Source organism: Eubalaena glacialis, chromosome X, assembly GCF_028564815.1.
Source record: "Eubalaena glacialis isolate mEubGla1 chromosome X, mEubGla1.1.hap2.+ XY, whole genome shotgun sequence".
Taxonomy (NCBI): Eukaryota; Metazoa; Chordata; class Mammalia; order Artiodactyla; family Balaenidae; genus Eubalaena; species Eubalaena glacialis.
The window spans coordinates 65,488,160-65,506,207 of NC_083736.1; the positions used below are offsets into that span (position 1 = coordinate 65,488,160).

At 43.0% G+C, this 18,048-nt stretch overlaps 2 protein-coding genes across 5 annotated transcripts in view; both read left to right on the forward strand.

Annotated features, from left to right (window-relative positions):
- Nucleotides 1-2,232, forward strand: part of OGT (O-linked N-acetylglucosamine (GlcNAc) transferase) — a 37,412-nt gene extending 35,180 nt beyond the window's left edge. For 3 of the 4 annotated variants that reach the window (XM_061179165.1, XM_061179163.1, XM_061179164.1), the window contains one exon: nucleotides 1-2,232. In XM_061179165.1, coding sequence (XP_061035148.1) covers nucleotides 1-175 — 175 coding nt within the window. In that variant the 3' untranslated portion in view covers nucleotides 176-2,232. The other variant, XM_061179166.1, reaches the window with a different exon arrangement.
- Nucleotides 2,036-18,048, forward strand: part of GCNA (germ cell nuclear acidic peptidase) — a 26,542-nt gene continuing 10,529 nt past the window's right edge. The window contains exons 1-4 of the mRNA XM_061178157.1: nucleotides 2,036-2,110; nucleotides 4,423-4,504; nucleotides 6,105-6,159; nucleotides 16,551-16,729. Of these exons, the coding sequence (XP_061034140.1) occupies nucleotides 2,036-2,110; nucleotides 4,423-4,504; nucleotides 6,105-6,159; nucleotides 16,551-16,729 (391 nt within the window). The remainder of the gene's footprint in view (nucleotides 2,111-4,422; nucleotides 4,505-6,104; nucleotides 6,160-16,550; nucleotides 16,730-18,048) is intronic.

Below are 18,048 nucleotides of genomic sequence, written 5' to 3' on the forward strand. Positions count from 1 at the left end.
CCTGAAGAGAATTCGTGGCAAAGTCTGGAAGCAGAGAATATCTAGTCCTCTGTTCAACACCAAACAATACACAATGGAACTAGAGCGGCTCTATCTACAGATGTGGGAGCATTATGCAGCTGGCAACAAACCTGATCACATGATTAAGCCTGTTGAAGTCACTGAGTCGGCCTAAATAATGACTGTGTGCACAGGAGAATTACCCCTGTACCTGAGCCTCAACCTTCTGGGGGAAAGGGAACTAGATACATTACTTTGTACTTATCTGTACAATATCATGTTGCAGATGGGTGACAGACAATGATAACAAATAGCACAGCCAGACTTGCTTCCTGCATGATCATGATAGGGAGAGACACAAGAGATGGGAAACTGCTGTTCCACAAGGAGTCTCCATAGAATTTTGCAGCAGCCAGGTGTTGCATAAGTCTGGAAGGTCTGATCTCCCTTGGTCTTCCATGGGATGGATGGTTAGTGTGGAGGGGAGATAGAGATTGCCCAGCCGTTTTGTGATTATCATGGATTGATTGAGTCTTCTGAATTAATTTTTTTCTTTATATTTTGGGTATTGGAGCTTTTAAAAATGTTTGGTTTCAGGTATTTTTATTCATGTGAAGTGTATATGATTCTCTTGAGATAAGGTTTTAAGCTAAAATATTCCTTGTTTTAGTTTCTGAACTCTATAGATAAATGGGGACTTTGCTGGTGTAGTCTTTTTATAGGTTTTATAAACCACTTGAGCCTATATCAGTCATTTTAGTGTCTGACATGTTTGGAACTATCAGTGCTTTGTTGGTTTATGGCTTAAATTCTTTTTCTGGTCCGTTTCCTTCTTCCCTTCCCCCCACTTTAAAAATTTTCCTGTAACTTGGCTAACAAAAAACCAAGTCTGATTCAAAACCTCCCAGAGTGTTTCTCTTAAACACATCATCTGGTGCCAAATGAAGATTCTTAGGAGTGATTATTAATTATGAAGGGCACAGTTGTGGTACTGTCACTGATGATAATAATAATGATTTTTGGCCTAGAGTTTTTGACCTATTTCACCAGTGTTTTACCGTTGACTGCCCCTCTATGCTGCTTCCAAAAGTGATAGTGTGTGATAAGATTTTTACTTTCACTTCTAAAGTTTTTTTTTTTTTTTAAGTGAGTCCTGTTCTTCCTTTTTCTTTCAGCAGAAATGAAATCCCAGGTAAGTATAAGTATTCAAATATTTGATCAGTAAGTCACAGTTATCTCCAGTACATTAAATAACTTTCATCAAAAAACATGTTATAGGTAAAAAGCTCTGGAGGACCAGCTATGTATATGATTATTATGTTTCAGACCTTCTAGGGTGTTATATATAATAACTTGTCTTCTGGACGTGGTTTTGAAGTCTTTATGGATTCAGCCTCAGTAGTAGCGAACTGCACTGCTACTTGGTTTGGAGTATAAATTAGACTTTAGCCCTCCTGAAGGTTGAGTTTTTGGTATTGAAAACCATAGGAATGAAATTATTGTATTTCAACAAAGGATTGAGGGCTTGAGGCTTAAACAAGCCAACATATGAATATATGTTTTTGTCTTGCTGTACTGCACATATGCTGTCTAGTAACAGATATTTTGTCTGCTAGTAGTGTTCTAGATTCTGTCTTTCCAAAGCGCTGAGGCAGTGCACCTATTCTGTAGTTGCAGCTGATGCCTGAATGTATCCTAGCTGACAAATTATTGATTAATAAGAACTTGAATTTCTGAAAGATTTGTACTGTTAACCAAAATCTGAGCAAGGAGTCTCAAATGTAATTCTTAGCCAGAATTACATGTTAATGAACGATTTAACAGTGTAAATCAAGGAACATCAGTGTAGGGATTTCTTTTAATTTATTTTTTACCTGCTTGAAATAATCAGTTAAAGGTTGCCAGCTTGGTTGCAGATGAACGGACGTTTGAAGTTCACCAAACTACTTAATGTGGAATAGGATAATAGACTTCCAACGCCCTCAAGGCTGTGACCTTGCAGCCATTTTACATAGCACATCATCCTCCTATAGGGATGAACCTTTCCCTGGCCCGAAAAGTAGCCGCTCTGGTTGAAGCTTTGCTTATTGTAACAGGCTTTTGTTTCCAGGTAACATGTCTGTGGAAGACTTAATTCTGAATAGAGATATAGATATTACTGGAAACTAATTGTTTTTTCTATTATACTCTGCTTTATCAAAAAAGTAAAACATTTACATTGTGCTACAGAAATTCAGATGTTGTCTTGCAATCTTTAAACAATAAATGAATGATTTGCCCTTAATATGGCTGATGTATTTTGTGTTCTGTTAAATTGAGCATTGGATGGAATAATAGGGTCCTCCAGTGATGAAATCTATATTTGAACAGCTCCAAACAACAAAAGGACCAGATTTCCCTACAGTGCAGCTATGATAGTAAGAATTCTTTTGTTTTCTCAGCCAAGTGTGGTGGAGCATGGGTCAGGTTGGTGTACGATCCATTAAGACTTAACAAAGCCTGAGACTCCCAGCACATGCATTTGTGTTTGTTCCTGTTCAGCTTATAACCATTCTGGCTTCTTCATCTACCCTTGTAGTCTCATTCTTTATGTGGACTATTCCTTCCCACTCTGTATGGTGATTGAACTCAACCACCAGTATGAGGGAGGAGGATATCCATGCATCAGGGACCAGAACAGGCTGCTTAGCTGCCTGTTTTCTCAGAGATATAACCAATTTTTTTTCAATAAAATGTTAGGTAATTTACCTCCCAAGTTCTGTGGATTGAGACCCTCAAAGCCCTAATGTGGGTTAGTGTTTGTTTCTTGGAGGATGGGGCAAGAAAGATGTCCAGTAGATTAGTCATAAGTTCTTTTTTTTTTTTCTAATATCTGTTTATTTGACTGCATCCGGTGTTAGTTGCGGCATGCGGGGTCTTTTCGTTGTGGCTTGCGGGGTCTTTTCGTTGTGGCGCATGGGCTTCTCTAGTTGTGGCGCGCGGGCTCTAGAGTGCGTGGGCTCAGTAGTTGCGGCGTGCAGGTTTAGTTGCCCCACGGCATGTGGGATCTTAGTCCCCCTACCAGGGATCGAACATGCGTCCTCTGCATTGCAAGGCGGATTCTTAACCACTGGACCACCAGGGAAGTCCCCATAAATAAGTTCTTACCTCCACCCTCTTCTGTTTATTAGGAATCTGCATCAGTTATTTCCAGTCTACTTCAGCTCCTCCTGCCTTCAGTCTAAAGGAGTTGCTTGTGCACCTTGAATAAACTTGTGTAACTTACCATTTGATTCCAATCCTAAACCCACTCTTTACTTGAAGCACATGCCTCTTAATATTAACTACAGCTAATGTTCAGATTCTTTGCCCAAACCTCTGAGGCACACAGTTATGTAATCCCCATTTTTATGGAATAGGCTTGTAGAGGTAAACTTGCAAGTTTGTTGTAAGTGATAAGGTTATAATGATAAGCTCTTCTTATTCCATTCCCTATCAACTCAGAAAGTACCTTTTTATATGTAGGCAGTTTGGTGCTTAAGACTAACTAGTGCTGCTGGAATTTGCATTCTAGCTCCCTGCCACTTTTTAGCCATGTGATCTCTGTAAAATGAGAGTGCTAACACTGCCTACTTTTTTAAAGTGTCGTAAGGATTAAATCCATATAAAAACACTTGGAACAGAGCCTAGCATGAAATAAGCTCAATGTCATTAATGTTTTTAAATGCAGGGACGTTTTATATGTATTCTGTTGGCCAAATGCTTAAATTATGAGATGTATGGGTTTTTGCCAGAGAAACGGGCACAATCTAGAAAGCCTTTGCTGCCCCCGTTTGTTTTTCTTGGTGTGTCGGGAGTGAGTGCCAGAAAGCTTCAAGTAACTAATTTCTCTTTATCTCCGGAGTTTGGAGGGGTCTGGAAGCGAACATCATAGTTCAGTGTTGCCTGGCACTTTTGGGTTGCTGCCTCACTCTTATCAAGGGGTCTGACCCCTCCCCCCACCCCCCTCCCGCGCCTCCACGTTGTTTGGAGGGAGGCTAACGTTTGGAGGGAGGCTAACGGACTTAGTTGGGCAATTCAAGCAAGGAATGGGGCTCGCTTATCCAAGTCCTCACAAGGATGAAACTTTGTTCGGGAGGATTCGACTCGGTTTTTCCCTGTCGCCCCAAAAATTAATTTAGGGATCGCCAAACTACAGAAATGAGCTTGTACCCTGTGCGTGAAATGGTACGTTCCGGAAATATTAGCGATACCTCTTGGAAGTGATAAGCTTGATTCCGGAAGCACTATAACTGGGCGCCAAGTTTGAGTTCATAGCCGCAAAATTGCCTGGTTACCGCACTGTGATAGGTGGGTACAGGGAGGGCGGGAATACGTCAGTTCCTACCCCCCCCTGCTGAGCCTGGGCTCTATAAAAGCGCTCGCGCTTGGCGTGTTTCACAGTTGCTTGGGACCTTGCACACCTTCCACTTCCAGTCGGAGGAGAGCGGCGGCGATTCGATCGGGCCAGAGGCCGCAGCAGCAGGTAGGTGAAGGGAGAGTACCGAAGCGGAAACAATCTTAACCATCTTCACCCTCGTCCTAGTTGAGCTGACTTCTGGACACTCTGTCCATGAGCCTTGAGACTGAGATTTTGGCAAAATATTTTGCCCATTTCCACTTAAAGCTTTTGGAAGAAGGAATTTTTGTGTGTGTGTTAGTGATATTAACTCCGCAAAAGAAAGGTGGGGGATGGGGGGCAGAGATATCAGTTGGTGCATGAGGGAGTAGAGGCCTGGGAGGTGGCGTACAGTTGTAGGGGGCACTCTAGGCCTGAGTGGTGGAAGGCCAGCCGGCTGATAGAGGTTGGAGTAACGTGTGGAAGTAGGGGCAGGTGGAGGGTGGGTAGGGGTGTGCGTGGGGGGGGGTCGATGCCTGATCAGCTAGGGGCGAGAGACGGGCGTGGGAGAGGGGAGCGGAGGAGTCAAGGCCTGATTGGTGCAAGGCCGGCTGGGGGCGCTGGGAGGCGAGGTGGGGGGATGGGTCTAGGACATGGTGCAAAGCTGCCAGGAGTGGGGAGGGGTCTAGGCCTGTTGGTGTAAGACCTCGTGGGGAGAGAAGGCGAGAGTGGGGGGGGTGGGAGTGGAGGAGTCGAGACTTGATTGGTGCAAGGCTGGCTGGGGGCGCTGAGGTGGGGGAGGGGCCTAGGCCTCATGGTGCAAAACTGGTTCCAGGCGGGAGTGGGGGAAGGGTCTAGGCCTGTTGGTGTAAGACCTCCTGGGGAGAGGAGGCGGGAGCAAGGGGATGGAGGGGTGTGTGTGGGGGGGTGAGTGGAGGTGTTGAGGTCTGATGTGCAAGAGGGAAGAGGGGTCTAGGCTTGATTGGTGCAAAGCTGGCGGTGGGGGTGTGTGTGGGGGGGGGCGGGGGAGGCGGAGTGCGGAGTGTGATGGTAAGCGGAGGGTTTGAGGCCCCACTGGGGCAGAAGGTGGTGGCGTGGGGGGACGGTGACGTGATTCCCTGTGCGAGTAGGGGTATGGGGAGAGTGTGAGTTGGATTGAGGTGTGTGTCGGGGTGTGGCCTGGTCTGTGTAAGACTGGCTACAAGCAGGAGTAGGGAGGTGGTGGAGGGTACGGGGGTGGCGGGGTGGGGGGGGTGGTAGCGTGTGAAAGCCTGATGGAAGACTTCCTTGGGGCATGAGGCGGAAGTAGGGGGAATGAAGATGTGGGGAGAGGGGAGGGCCGGTGGCGATGTAGGGGGGGGTGGGAATACATTTGGGGTCAGAAGAGCATTGGGTCAGGGACGGAGTAGTACATGCTAAAGCCTTACAATGGGGAGAAAATTGATCTGGGGGCTGATAAATGAACGATTGTCCTCCCCGCACATCTCTGTAACAGGTGGCGGTTGAGGCGGCTTAACATCAGGGGCCGCTATGGGCTTTGGGCTTTCTAACGGATCAACGAAGAACCTTGGTGGGGCAAGGTGGGAGAAAGGTCGGCAATAAACAAATTTAAATACTTCTCATTTCATAGAGCAAAGTTTTGGCTTTAAGTTAGGGTGAAGAAGCTGCTCAAAGGTAAATGCAGAATGTAGAAACATCTAACTGGTTCTGGTTTCCTTTCAAACGTATATCCTTGTCCTGACTACAGATGTGGACATGTCCGAAGCAGAGGATGTGCGTTGGAAGATCCGGGATGATGATTGGTGAGATTTGAAAAATTCTCTTTTCTCCTAGTTTAGTCTTACTCTGTTGGCAAAACGACTTTCTCAAAAAGTATATGTTTATGTCACTTAGAGTCTACAGAGTGTATAATTTGGTTAGTCATAAAATGAGAATTGTGAAAAGAGAGCTTAGAATCATGGGAGTCTAGCTTCTATCCAATGCATGAATCCTCTGTATAACAGCTCTTTTAGTAGCCAGGAGTGTACAACTTCATGAAGCAACACAATGCAATGTTGAATATGTGTAATTTCTAGAAAGTTCTTCATTCTGATGAATTTCAAATCTGTCCTTTTGTTACTCCCAGTGTTCGCAGTGCTGCCCTCTTGAGGTACACAGGTGAAGTATTTTTCTTCTCTGGGATAGGCATTTTAAGATAGTTGCCTCATCTCCTCTAAGTCTTCATTCTCCCAGAACACTGCTCTGTTTTCCTCCTTCACAGGTAAGATAAGCATACAGACAAGTGTCTGGTATGGGAGAAAGTAGAGACCATAGAATAGAGAGTCTGGAAATAGACCCAAATACATATGAAAATTTAGTTCATGATGAAAAAAATGACATTTCAAATCAGTGGGGAAAAGATAGATTCATTGAAAAATAATTCGAAGATAATTGGTTGACCATTCGGGAAACAATAAGAATTGGATTCTTACCTCATCACTCCTTATACCAAAATAAATTACACTTGGATAAAATATTTAAAAATAAAAAAATGGGGCTTCCCTGGTGGCGCAGTGGTTGAGAATCCGCCTGCCAATGCAGGGGACACGGGTTTGAGCCCTGGTCCGGGAAGATCCCACATGCCACGGAGCAACTAAGCCCGTGAGCCACAACTACTAAGCCTGCGCTCTAGAGCCTGTGCTCCGTAACAAGAGAAGCCACTGCAATGAGAAGCCCGCACACCGCAACGAAGAGTAGCCCCTGCTCGCTGCAACAGAGAAAACCCGCGCGCAACAATGAAGACTCAACACAGCGAAAAATAAATAAATAAAATAAATAAATTTATTAAAAAAATAAATAAAAAAAATAAAAAAATGAAACCATTAAAAATGCTAGAAAATATAGCTGGATTTCGTTTCCAGTAATTTTGGAGTGGAGAAGGTCTTTCTAAATTTGATATCTAACAAAAGCATAAAAATGACAACAAACTGGAAAAATATTTTTATTACTTATGATAAAAGGCTATATTCCTTAATCTACAAAGAACTTTTAAAAGCAACAATTAGGGAGTTCCCAGGTGGCCTAGCGGTTAGGATTCCGGGCTTTCACTGCCACGGCTGGGGTTCAATCCCTGATCGGGGAACTGAGATTCCGCAAGCCACGTGGTGTAGCCAAAAACTAACTAAATAAAAGCAACAATTAAAAAAGGTGAACAAACAGAAAATGAGCAAAAGTTTTAGAAGGTAGTTCTCAGGGAAAAAAATACAAATGGCCCATAGACATTAAAATTTATTCAACTTTTAATTTTATTTAAAGAAATGAAAGAATTTTAAATGAGTGAGATAGCATTTTTCATATATCAGATTGGCAAAGATTAAAAAAAAATTTTGATAATACCCAGTGTTGGCAAATTTGTAGGGAAATTTCATACAGTCATGGTGGGACTATAAATTGGTGCAACCTTTTTTGGAGGGCAATCTGGCAATGTCAAAATTTTAAATGCCCATGTCCTTTGGCCCAGTAATTTCACTACTAGGACTTTTTCTTTCATTTTTAGGACAATTTTATTTAATTTCTGTATACATATACTCACATATACATAAGTGCAAAAATGTGGTTGCATCATACATGTTCTTTTTGTAGTTCACTCTTATTTTCTCTTGACTCCTTTCCCCCTTCTCCTTCCTTTCCCCCTTGTCCCTTCTCCCTGTAACTCATGCTCATTGGATCATATACAGACATACACAGGTTGTTTTGGTCTTTGTTCAGTTCTGTGGATGAAGGATGTATGATTAAGTACTAGCACACAGAGAAATGCATACGAGGATGTTCATTGCAACATTGTTTGTAATAGCACAAATTTGGAAGGAGTTTAAATGCCCTAAGGGTGTATTTGAATAAATTACGGTCCATCCAGAACAAAGTGATAAGAGCTATATGTGCTGATAGGGGAAATACTAAGGTATATAAAGTCAAAAACTGCAACCTGTAGAACAATCCATATAGCATAATACCATTTATAAGAAGAAAAGCTTTGTGCGCTTGACTTGTGCTGGTATGTGCTTTATGCTTAAGAACTTTCTAAAAGAATAAATAAGAAACATTGTTTATCGCTGGGGAGTGGGACTGTTGGAAGAACAGGGACAAAGTGTTCCTCTTCCTTACTCCTCTTTTCAGTGTGTTTTAATCAGTCACAAAACTGTCTGGTAAACATTATTTCATGATAGTCAGTAAAATGGGGAAGATTAGCAAAAGAATGCAGCAAACATTTGGAAAACATACATCTTAAGAAGTAATAAAAAGAAATGCTAATTTAAGAATGATTTACCTCTTAAATTAGCACATTTTAAATATTTAGTCCTATTATAGTAATATTCCTGACACTGTAAACTAGTACAACGCTTTGGAAACAATTAGGGAAATGTACCAAGAGCTATAAAATTGGTCATACTTTTGACTGAGTAATTTGACTTCTGGAAATCAATCCTAGGAAAATCCAATTTATGAAAGTAATTAAATGCACAAAGATGCTATTTGCAGCATTCAACTAAAGGATCAAAGTAATGTGTATGTGATCAAAAATGCACAAGGTAAAGTCCGAGCTCTCTCAATGACCCTCAGTCACTTGCCCCAAATAGGGAGTGCCCAGGGCACTTGGTTGGCATTAGTTCTCCTGAGAAGTAAGCAGGTATATTCTGTATTATAAGTCAGCCCCTTGCAAACTTGGTTAATAGGAATCACTCCTCTAGCATTTGATGAAGAATTGAGAAACCTGAATTCCTGAAGCTACAGATGCAAAGCCCAGATGCTGGACTTCTGCTTGGAGATTGCTCTTGAGGTTGGACAACGACCTGCCAGTCTCTCCACCCGCCCTTGTTGCAAGTCAGGACCATTATGTCTCAGGATCCGGGCACTGTATTTTCATTAATGCAGACAATATTGTTAGTTGTTTGTTTGTTTTTACTTTGGGCTGACTCTGTACCTCAGACTGTCACATAGATGGGCATATATGTGTAATTAATTTTTTAAGTGGAGAAAAATATTACTTAGTGAGAGCTATTGGGCAAAAAAATCCTTTAAAAACAAGGTTCTGGGCTTCCCTGGTGGCGCAGTGGCTGAGAATCCGCCTGCCAATGCAGGGGACACGGGTTCGAGCCCTGGTCTGGGAAGATCCCACATGCCACGGAGCAGCTGGGCCCGTGAGCCACAATTACTGAGCCTGCGCGTCTGGAGCCTGTGCTCCGCAACAAGAGGGGCCACGATAGTGAGAGGCCCGCGCACCGCGATGAAGAGTGGCCCCCGCTTGCCGCAACTAGAGAAAGCCCTCGCACAGAAACGAAGACCCAACATGGCCATAAATAAATAAATAAATTAAAATTTTAAAAAACCCAAAAAACAAAAACAAGGTTCTATGGGGGTGTGGGTGGGAGGGTGGAAAATAATGAAAGGGGTCCTGGGAACCACTTTTTGAGATTCATTCATTTATTCAACAATTATTTATTAAGTACTGGCTTTGTACTGAACAGTATGAAACAGATACACTTCCAAATCCTTGCCTAGCTTACTGTCTGGAATGGGAGATAGAAGCATGTAAACAGGCAATGACAGTATAGTGTGATAAATGCCATGATGGGGGAGAAGTACATGATCCTGTAGGATCTTGTTTAATTTTCACAATAGCCCTATGAGATAAATGGTTCTTTTACAGCTGAGGCCTAAGAGTTGCATTTACAGAAATCTAGGTGAGAAGTGATGGTGGTTTAGAGTAGAGTGGTGATAGTGAAGTTGGAGAGATTTGGATGAATGTAGGATATATTATCAGTTCAGAGACTACCCACATTTTAACATTTCTGAGATTGGGATGCATCGTATGTTTGATAGCATGTCATCATTTAGTAGTGTTTTTTCCTTTCTTAGAGGTACATATAATAATGTATTAGGTTAGATGAAATACACTCTAGAAGTAGAGCCAGAAGGTCTTGCTGTTGGATTGGACGTGAGAGTTGAGAGAGGGCAAAATCAAGGATGACTCCTAAATTTTTGATTTGCATTTCTGGTTGGATGGTGGTGCCATTGACTGAGATGGGTAAGACTGTAAAGGAACAGGATGAAAGGAAAAAATGAAAAAATCTGTGTTGGCCATGTTACATTTTTAAAAAATTAATTAATTAATTAAATTATGACTATGTTGGGTCTTCGTTGCTGCGCGTGGGCTTTCCCTAGTTGTGGCGAGCAGGGGCTACTCTTTGTTGCGGTGTGCGGGCTTCTCATTGAGGTGGCTTCTCTTGTTGCAGAGCATGGGCTCTAGGTGCGTGGGCTTCAGTAGTTGTAGCGCGCGGGCTCAGTAGTTGTGGCTCGCGGACTCTAGAGCGCAGGCTTAGTAGTTGTGGCGCACGGGCTTAGTTGCTCCGTGGCATGTGGGATCTTCCCAGACCAGGGCTCGAACCCATGTTCCCTGCATTGGCAGGCGGATTCTTAACCACTGTGCCACCAGGGAAGTCCCCTAATATGATTTCTTAGTCCTTTCATGATAGAGTTCTGGTTAAGCAACGAAGACCCAACGCAGCCAAAAACAAATAAATAAATAAATAAACTTATTTTAAAAAAAATTAAAAATAAATCAGTGACATGAGTCTTGAAACACTGTCTAGGGACTTGTATTCCTGGTCGTAAATTTTACTTGAGAAGGGTGTCTAAAATCTGCCTTCTTTTTGACCTCCTATTTCTTCCTTAGTGCTGTCCTCGGACCTTTTCACTTTTCCTGTTGGTTACTAGCCAGGCTGGAATTCGATATTTTCTCTTTCGGGATTAGAGTGGGACTCTCTGTTGTGTAACTTTTTGTGTCATGTTTCCAATCCCTGATTCCTTTTGCCTGACCTCTAAAAAAAAAGTGTGTGCGTGTAACACAAAAATATGTAAAAAGATAAATGAAGTATGAACCATGTTTTAGTTTATATATAGTGCGATATATTGATAATAGGTTTCAAATAACCAAGGTCACGTTTTGACCCATACCTAGGAAACCAAGAGTTTTCTTTCTTGATTAAAAAAAAGAAAGGGACTTGAAGCCTACTACTGAATAAGTCCAGTGTACAGTGATCAATAAATGAATAGGAAACTTAATCAAGGGGGTGAGCCAGCATGTGTCTTGAAAGAATGTATATAAAAGGTATATAAGCAATCCAGTAATCAACCTCAAGGCCAAAATAAAAGTCCACAAGAAGTGGGTAAGGCTAACTTTTTATATGTAAAACCTTATAAATATGTAAAACCTTATGTGTATAAAACCATATAAATATATGTAAAGCCTTATAGCTATTATAAGGCTTTCTTCAGCACTTTGGTTTCCTCTGTTAGCTCTATTGTCACAGTAATTCATGATAAGATTACCTATGGGTAGGTCCTACAACTGGAGCCTGGCTCCAGCATGGAAGTGATGCTTATCGCAGTATGACTTTTCTGAGCTGGATCTTGAGTCCAGTCAAGATAGCTGACAGTGTCCAGTCAGCTGCTATCTGGTGAGCTAAAGGATCCCCAGCTGCGGGCTTCCCTGGTGGCGCAGTGGTTAAGAATCTGCCTGCCAATGCAGGGGACACGGGTTTGATCCCTGATCCGGGCAGATCCCACATGCCGTGGAGCAACTAAGCCCGTGCGCCACAACTACTGAGCCCACGTGCCACAACTACTGAAGCCCATGTGCCTAGAGCCTGTGCTCCTCAACAAGAGAAGCCACCGCAATGAGAAGCCCGCACACCACAACGAAGAGTAGCCCCCGCTCGCCGTAACTAGACGAAGCCCGCGTGCAGCGATGAAAGCCCAACGCAGCCAAAAATAAAATAAATTAATTTTAAAAAAAAAAGGATCCCCAGCTGCAATGTGTTTTGGTGTCACCTCAGATAGTACAGTTTTCCCTCAGTATCCGTGGGAGATTGGTTCCAGGACCCCTCTCGGATACCAAAATCCTGGATGCTCAAGTGTCTTATATAAAATGGTGTAGTAATTGCATATAACCTATGTACATCCTCCTGTATACTTTAAGTCATCTCTAGATGACTTATAATACCTAATACAATGGAAATGCTCTGTAAATAGTTGCCATTGCGCAGCAAATTTAAGTTTTGCTTTTTGGAGCTTGCCGATTTTTTTTTTTTGTTTTCCTGAATGTTTTCCATCTGACGTTGATTGAATGAGCAAATGTGGAACCCGTGGATACGGAGGGCCGACCATACTGCCAAGCTACAACAGCAGGCCAACTAGCCTGCCGCCGGTGGGGGTAGGATGAGTACTAGGGCCTCTGGCAAATTGCGAGGCAGAGAAGCAAGCGGCCCAACACCAAGGTTCACTGCAGGGAGCAGTTGCAGCTTTGAAATCACGCTCTGTTTGCTCCCCAAGAAATGGACTTCAGCATTTGTCCATTTACTCAGGTAGCAGTCCCGATCAGTAGACCCTCTTCAAGCAGCAAAGCCCCAAAAGGTGTCCCCCTTGCTCTTTTGCCCTTTTGATTTTTAACTGTAAACTCTGCATCCTCAAGTCCTTTCCCCTGTGGTCCCTTTCTCAGAATTCACTTTCATATCTTTAAATAGAAATATACCACTTGGCAGAAAACAGGCTTCTCACTGATAGCTAATGATACTCAACTAACATTCTTGTCCGGTCTTTGTGCAGTACGGACTGAGCAGCTTGTGCCATCTAATTTTTCTTCTCCTCCCCTATTGTGATCTTCATTTCATAAGCCCTTAAAACCTTTTTGCATTTCAGAAACTCTGATTGATGGTTCTTTTCATTTGAGATTTTTGACATTTGGTTGCTTATGACGTTAGTAGCCTTCCTTTAAAACAGAATGTATTTTATTTTTCAGTTCCATTCTTACTGTGGACTCAAGCAGTGATGAAGAACTTGATTACTGTAAGTAGAGTCCCCTCAAAGCAGTAATTTACCATTTAAAGCATAATTTAGCCATGTCTCCGTAGAGATGACTAAAATGTGATTTGGGACATTTGGTGTAAGCTGTCCTAGGTTTGTCTCCTCTAGGTCTTGTTCTAGATTGGCAAAGCAAAGTTTATTTCCCTACTGTGAGGAGCAGAGGAAGTTCTTTGTGCTTCTTTTCCAATTTGCTTCCTTTACTTTTTTCATTCAAGATCTCCTTACTTTTATTTCTTCTCTCTCATGGGAGATGTAAGAGTCCACCATAAATTTTGACCAGCTGTAATTTATGGACTTTGGTTTTAGGGAGTTAAAGACATGGGTAACCAGATCTGATCATGCTTCAGATGCTTTCTGATGCCCTCTTTCTTTCTCTGTTTCAGTTGTGTCTGGACTGAACGTGCAGAAAGGGAACATCAGGTGGGTAGGAGAATTAGTGAAATTTGACTTTTTTAAGGAACGATGTTCCTGGTAAGATGACTTAAGAATAAACATCACATTTTCTCTGTGAATCCTATGTTCAGGGTCATAATGGGTGTTTGGTCTCACAACTGGGTTCAAAATATTAGATTTCTTATCCTTGGCCCATTATTTAATTGGTCAGTTTCTTATTCAAAATGTCTCTCCGAACCATCCCTTAACTTCCAGTCTCCACTACTAAGGCCTTTATCAGTTTTTACTCTTGTATCTGTGCGGAGCTTTTTTTTTTTTTAATAAATTTATTTATTTTATTTATTTTTGGCTGCGTTGGGTCTTCGTTGCTGTGCGCGGGCTTTCTCTAGTTGCAGCAAGCGCGGGCTACGCTTTGTTGCGGTGCACAAGCTTCTCGTGGCGGTGGCTTCTCTTGTTGCGGAGCACGGGCTCTAGCTGCGCGGGCTTCAACAGTTGTGGCTCACAGGCTCTAGAGCGCAGGCTCAGTAGTTGTGGCGCACGGGCTTAGTTGCTCCGCAGCATGTGGGATCTTCCTGGACCAGGGCTCGAACCCACGTCCCTTGCATTGGCAGGCGGATTCTTAACCACTGCGCCACCAGGGAAGCCCCCGTGCAAGAGTTTTTTAAGTGGGCTCCTAACCCTGATTTCTTCCTCCTCTGATCCAGTCTGTATCCCACTTCCAGATTAATCTCCTGAGACACTGCTTTGATCATATTAATTCTCTATTCAAGTTGCTTATCATAGGGAAATCAAACTGGTAAGCCCAGTAGTTAAAGTCCTCTGTGATCCGGCCCTAACCTAACTGTCAGCATTGTCTACTACTTTTCCTATTTAGGAGCCCTCTACTAGATGAAGGGGTGTTGCCCAGGTGCCAAACTATAGGAAGTGCTAAGAAAAAAAAAATTCCTGGAATAAAACTGAAATAACTGTGGTTTCCACATCAACTCCTTGAATTCCTGTAGAAATATGAATTGATCATTCCTGTCCCCCCCCACCCACCCAAGGCGAAATAGTGCTGTCAAGTGGGAAAATGTTTTTCTAGCTAGTTCTGATTTATCCCTGTTGATTATTTTTGCAGCATGCAAGCCACCAAGCTTGACACCAATGTGTGAAAGTGATTTAAAGTCTGCAGTTGCAGTTAGCTGAAATTCTAGAACTGAATAATGCATTGTATAAAGCTATCTATTGGAAACGATCAGTTTTATTATTTATACTTTTACAGTTAGGTTTATTGAGGAATGACTTAACATACAGAAAAATTAACCCTTTTTGGGTATACAGTTTGATGAGTTTTGACAAACGTATATGGTAGTGTAACCATCACCACAGTCAAAGATGCAGAATTTCCATCACTGCCCCTTACATTTTAAATGGTATGTCATGGATCCTTAGAAATATTCTGGTTTACAATATTATACATTATAGAGCCCTTGTTTGATAATAAATTTAAAAGTATCCAAATTTTAAGTAGAAAAATTGGTTTCTTCCTGCCTCCACTAGGTAGATGTTGAACAAATATGTAAAGAAAATCCATTTCAACGGGTCTCCCAGGAGTGCCCACAGATCTTGGTCCAGTCCCAGGAGGCTTCTATATATGGGATATTGTAGGAAGGGTGGATTTGGGGAGGAAGGTGATGAGTTCAGTTTTGGGTATGCTGAAATTGAGGGGCCTATTAGGCAGGGCTGATATTCAAAACATTTACAGCCAATAGATACAGACAGGGATTAGTCAGGATGGCTGCCTGACTGGTTCGAATAGACACCATCAATAAAACAGTTGGTGAGGCTGTACCTGTGGAGACTGACTAAAAATCGGCCCTCCGCACAGGATATCCAGGTAGGAAGCTGGCACTGTGGAGCGAGAAGTCAGAAGCAATGTTGGGCTGGCGGATGGATAATGTTTACCCAATCCTTAGGAATTAATTGGATTGGCATGAAAGGGGTGTGGATAAAGCCTGGGAATGAGTGAGGAAGAGAATTGAGTGAGAAGGAGTGGGCAAAAAAGGTGAGAAGAGAACCAAAACCAAACAGTATCCCAGAAATCAAGAAAAGAGAGAATTTTAAGGATGGAATGAATGGTTAACAGGAGAGCAAAGGCCCATCAACTTGGCAGCTTAAAAGTGGTGAATATGGTGGAAATGGATGAATGGATTTGTGCCTGTAACGGGTGCAGACAAGTCCTCTAGCAGTGTTTTAAGTAGTTTTCTGTCTCATCGTAAAGGTATATCACACTTATCGTACACTGTTTGGGAAATACAGAAAGGTGGAGAATTTCAGCCTTCTGGAACCTCTGACCCAAATACCTGGGCCAGCTGAGAACGATGGTCCCAGAGGCGTGCTCACCACCGGCATCCTGGGTGGCACAGGGATACTGCTGAGTTGGACTCCTGCCAGAGCAGTCCGTCAATTAGAGAGGGCGGTGCTGGCTTCGGGCTGCAAAGAGTGGCGCCCAGGAGAAATCTCCCTGCCGAGGCTGCCTCTCTGTATCTGTGGCAGGGGGATCTCAACGTGGATAAAGAGAAATGGCAATTAACTAGACCTTTCCTTAATCAATTTCCCCCTGCGCCAAAACTATTTGAACACATACCGTCTGACAGCCCACTTCACTCTCTCCGTACTTGACACATTCCTCCTTTTGAAAGGATTGAGACAGATGGAAAGGTTTGGTACGAAGATAGGAAAGATGGAAAATCAGGAATAACAATTGAGTAGTTCCAGAGAAGGGGAACAGAGTTACTGTGGGAAACCAACAAGTCATTTCAAAGTGATTATGCTCATTGGAGCAAAGGTAGAAAATGCCATGAAAAGAAGAATGTTGCATTCATGCTTCTCTTTTGTTTTTCCCTGTCTCATCACTCAGCTACGTGGTGATCGACTCAGACTCTGATGATGGATGCCTCTGTGAGCAAAAGAGAGCTAAGATAGCTGAAATGCATATCAAAGGCAAGTATACTACTAACTTAGAGAAGGTGCAGCCTCACCATGCACAGTCATCTCAGGATGAAAGTCAGCAAATGTTCTATTCTGAATCATTTCGTAGTGAGTGCCACTGTTTTTTCCTCCTATGTGCTGGACGTGGATATGGCTGGGTTCCCCGCACCGCCTGGTCAATTTCCTAACATAGCAGCAACTGTTCTTGCTGCCTTAGACCCCAGGCATCGCCTTCAGTAGAGTTCTTAGCTACCCAGCGTTACATCGCGGGAGCAGAGGGAAGTCAGGAACTCAGCCGGATTAGCGTGAAGGTTGCCCTGCTCCTCCGCCTTCCGCTCTTTTCCTCTTTCTCTGTGTGTGGCGATGACAGAGAGGAGGAAGGAGGAGTAAGAGACAGGGGCTTATTCTTTCCAGCCTGATGGAGACTCGTGTGTGAGGCTTACGGGCCAGCTGACAGTGACTTCTCAGAGGAATGCTTGTTTTCTCTGTCTAGCTGTTTGTCTTTGCCTTTTGCTACCCCCTTTATATTTTCTAGAGAGTCCTGTTTTTCTTAGAGCCTGTTTCCCATAGCAGGTCCTTGCCTCTTTGGATTCAGAGGCCCTCATCACCTTTCGGGAGGCCCAGAGTTTTACTCGCAGTTCAGAACCCGCTCAGTGGGTGTGAGACATAGGAAGACTAGGAGCTTCTTAAGCCTTCGGGATGGTATTTTATTGATCTCTGTTTGCTAAGTACCTGGTGTAGGGCATGAGACACAGGCACCTACTTAAAGTACTGGCACCCTTAAAAATACTGGATACTTCTTGGATAACTACCTCAGATATACCATTGATATCAGAGAAGGGAAAGGAGAGGTGGCTTGGAACCCGCATTTCCTACTGTTTCACCACCTGTCCCCTCTCATTTCCTTTTTCCCTCCTCCCTAGCTCTGAGTGGATTGCCTGAGCAGGACAGAGGTCCAGGTGCAGAGTAGGGGGTGTAACATGACAAGCTACTGTAATGCAGAGGGAGCCCCGAGGGAGGTAGCTTTAGAGTAGGGGCCTGAGTGACAAAGCCAGAGGCCAATTTATCACCATAGGCCACCAGTTGCTAACTCTTTGAATCAGAAGATCCATCGTCTTTTGAGGATGAACTTTCAACTAAGGCTGCTCTGACTGGTAGCATCCATCCCAGTAGTGGGATGAAGAATGCTTCAACAGGACTGTCTTTGTATGTTTCTTTACTCTTCTCCACATGCCATTTCTTTTGTTATGGTAATGAATTTAGGCAGTTTTACAGAAAAAAAGGCCCAAGGAGCTTAAACACATACTTCCAACCTCACTTGTAACCTTTGTCAATGTACAGAGTCATTTTTTATAGATTGTAAGCAGTGTGTCCCTACTTTTTATTTATTTATATTTTATTGAAGTAGAGTTGATTTACAATATTGT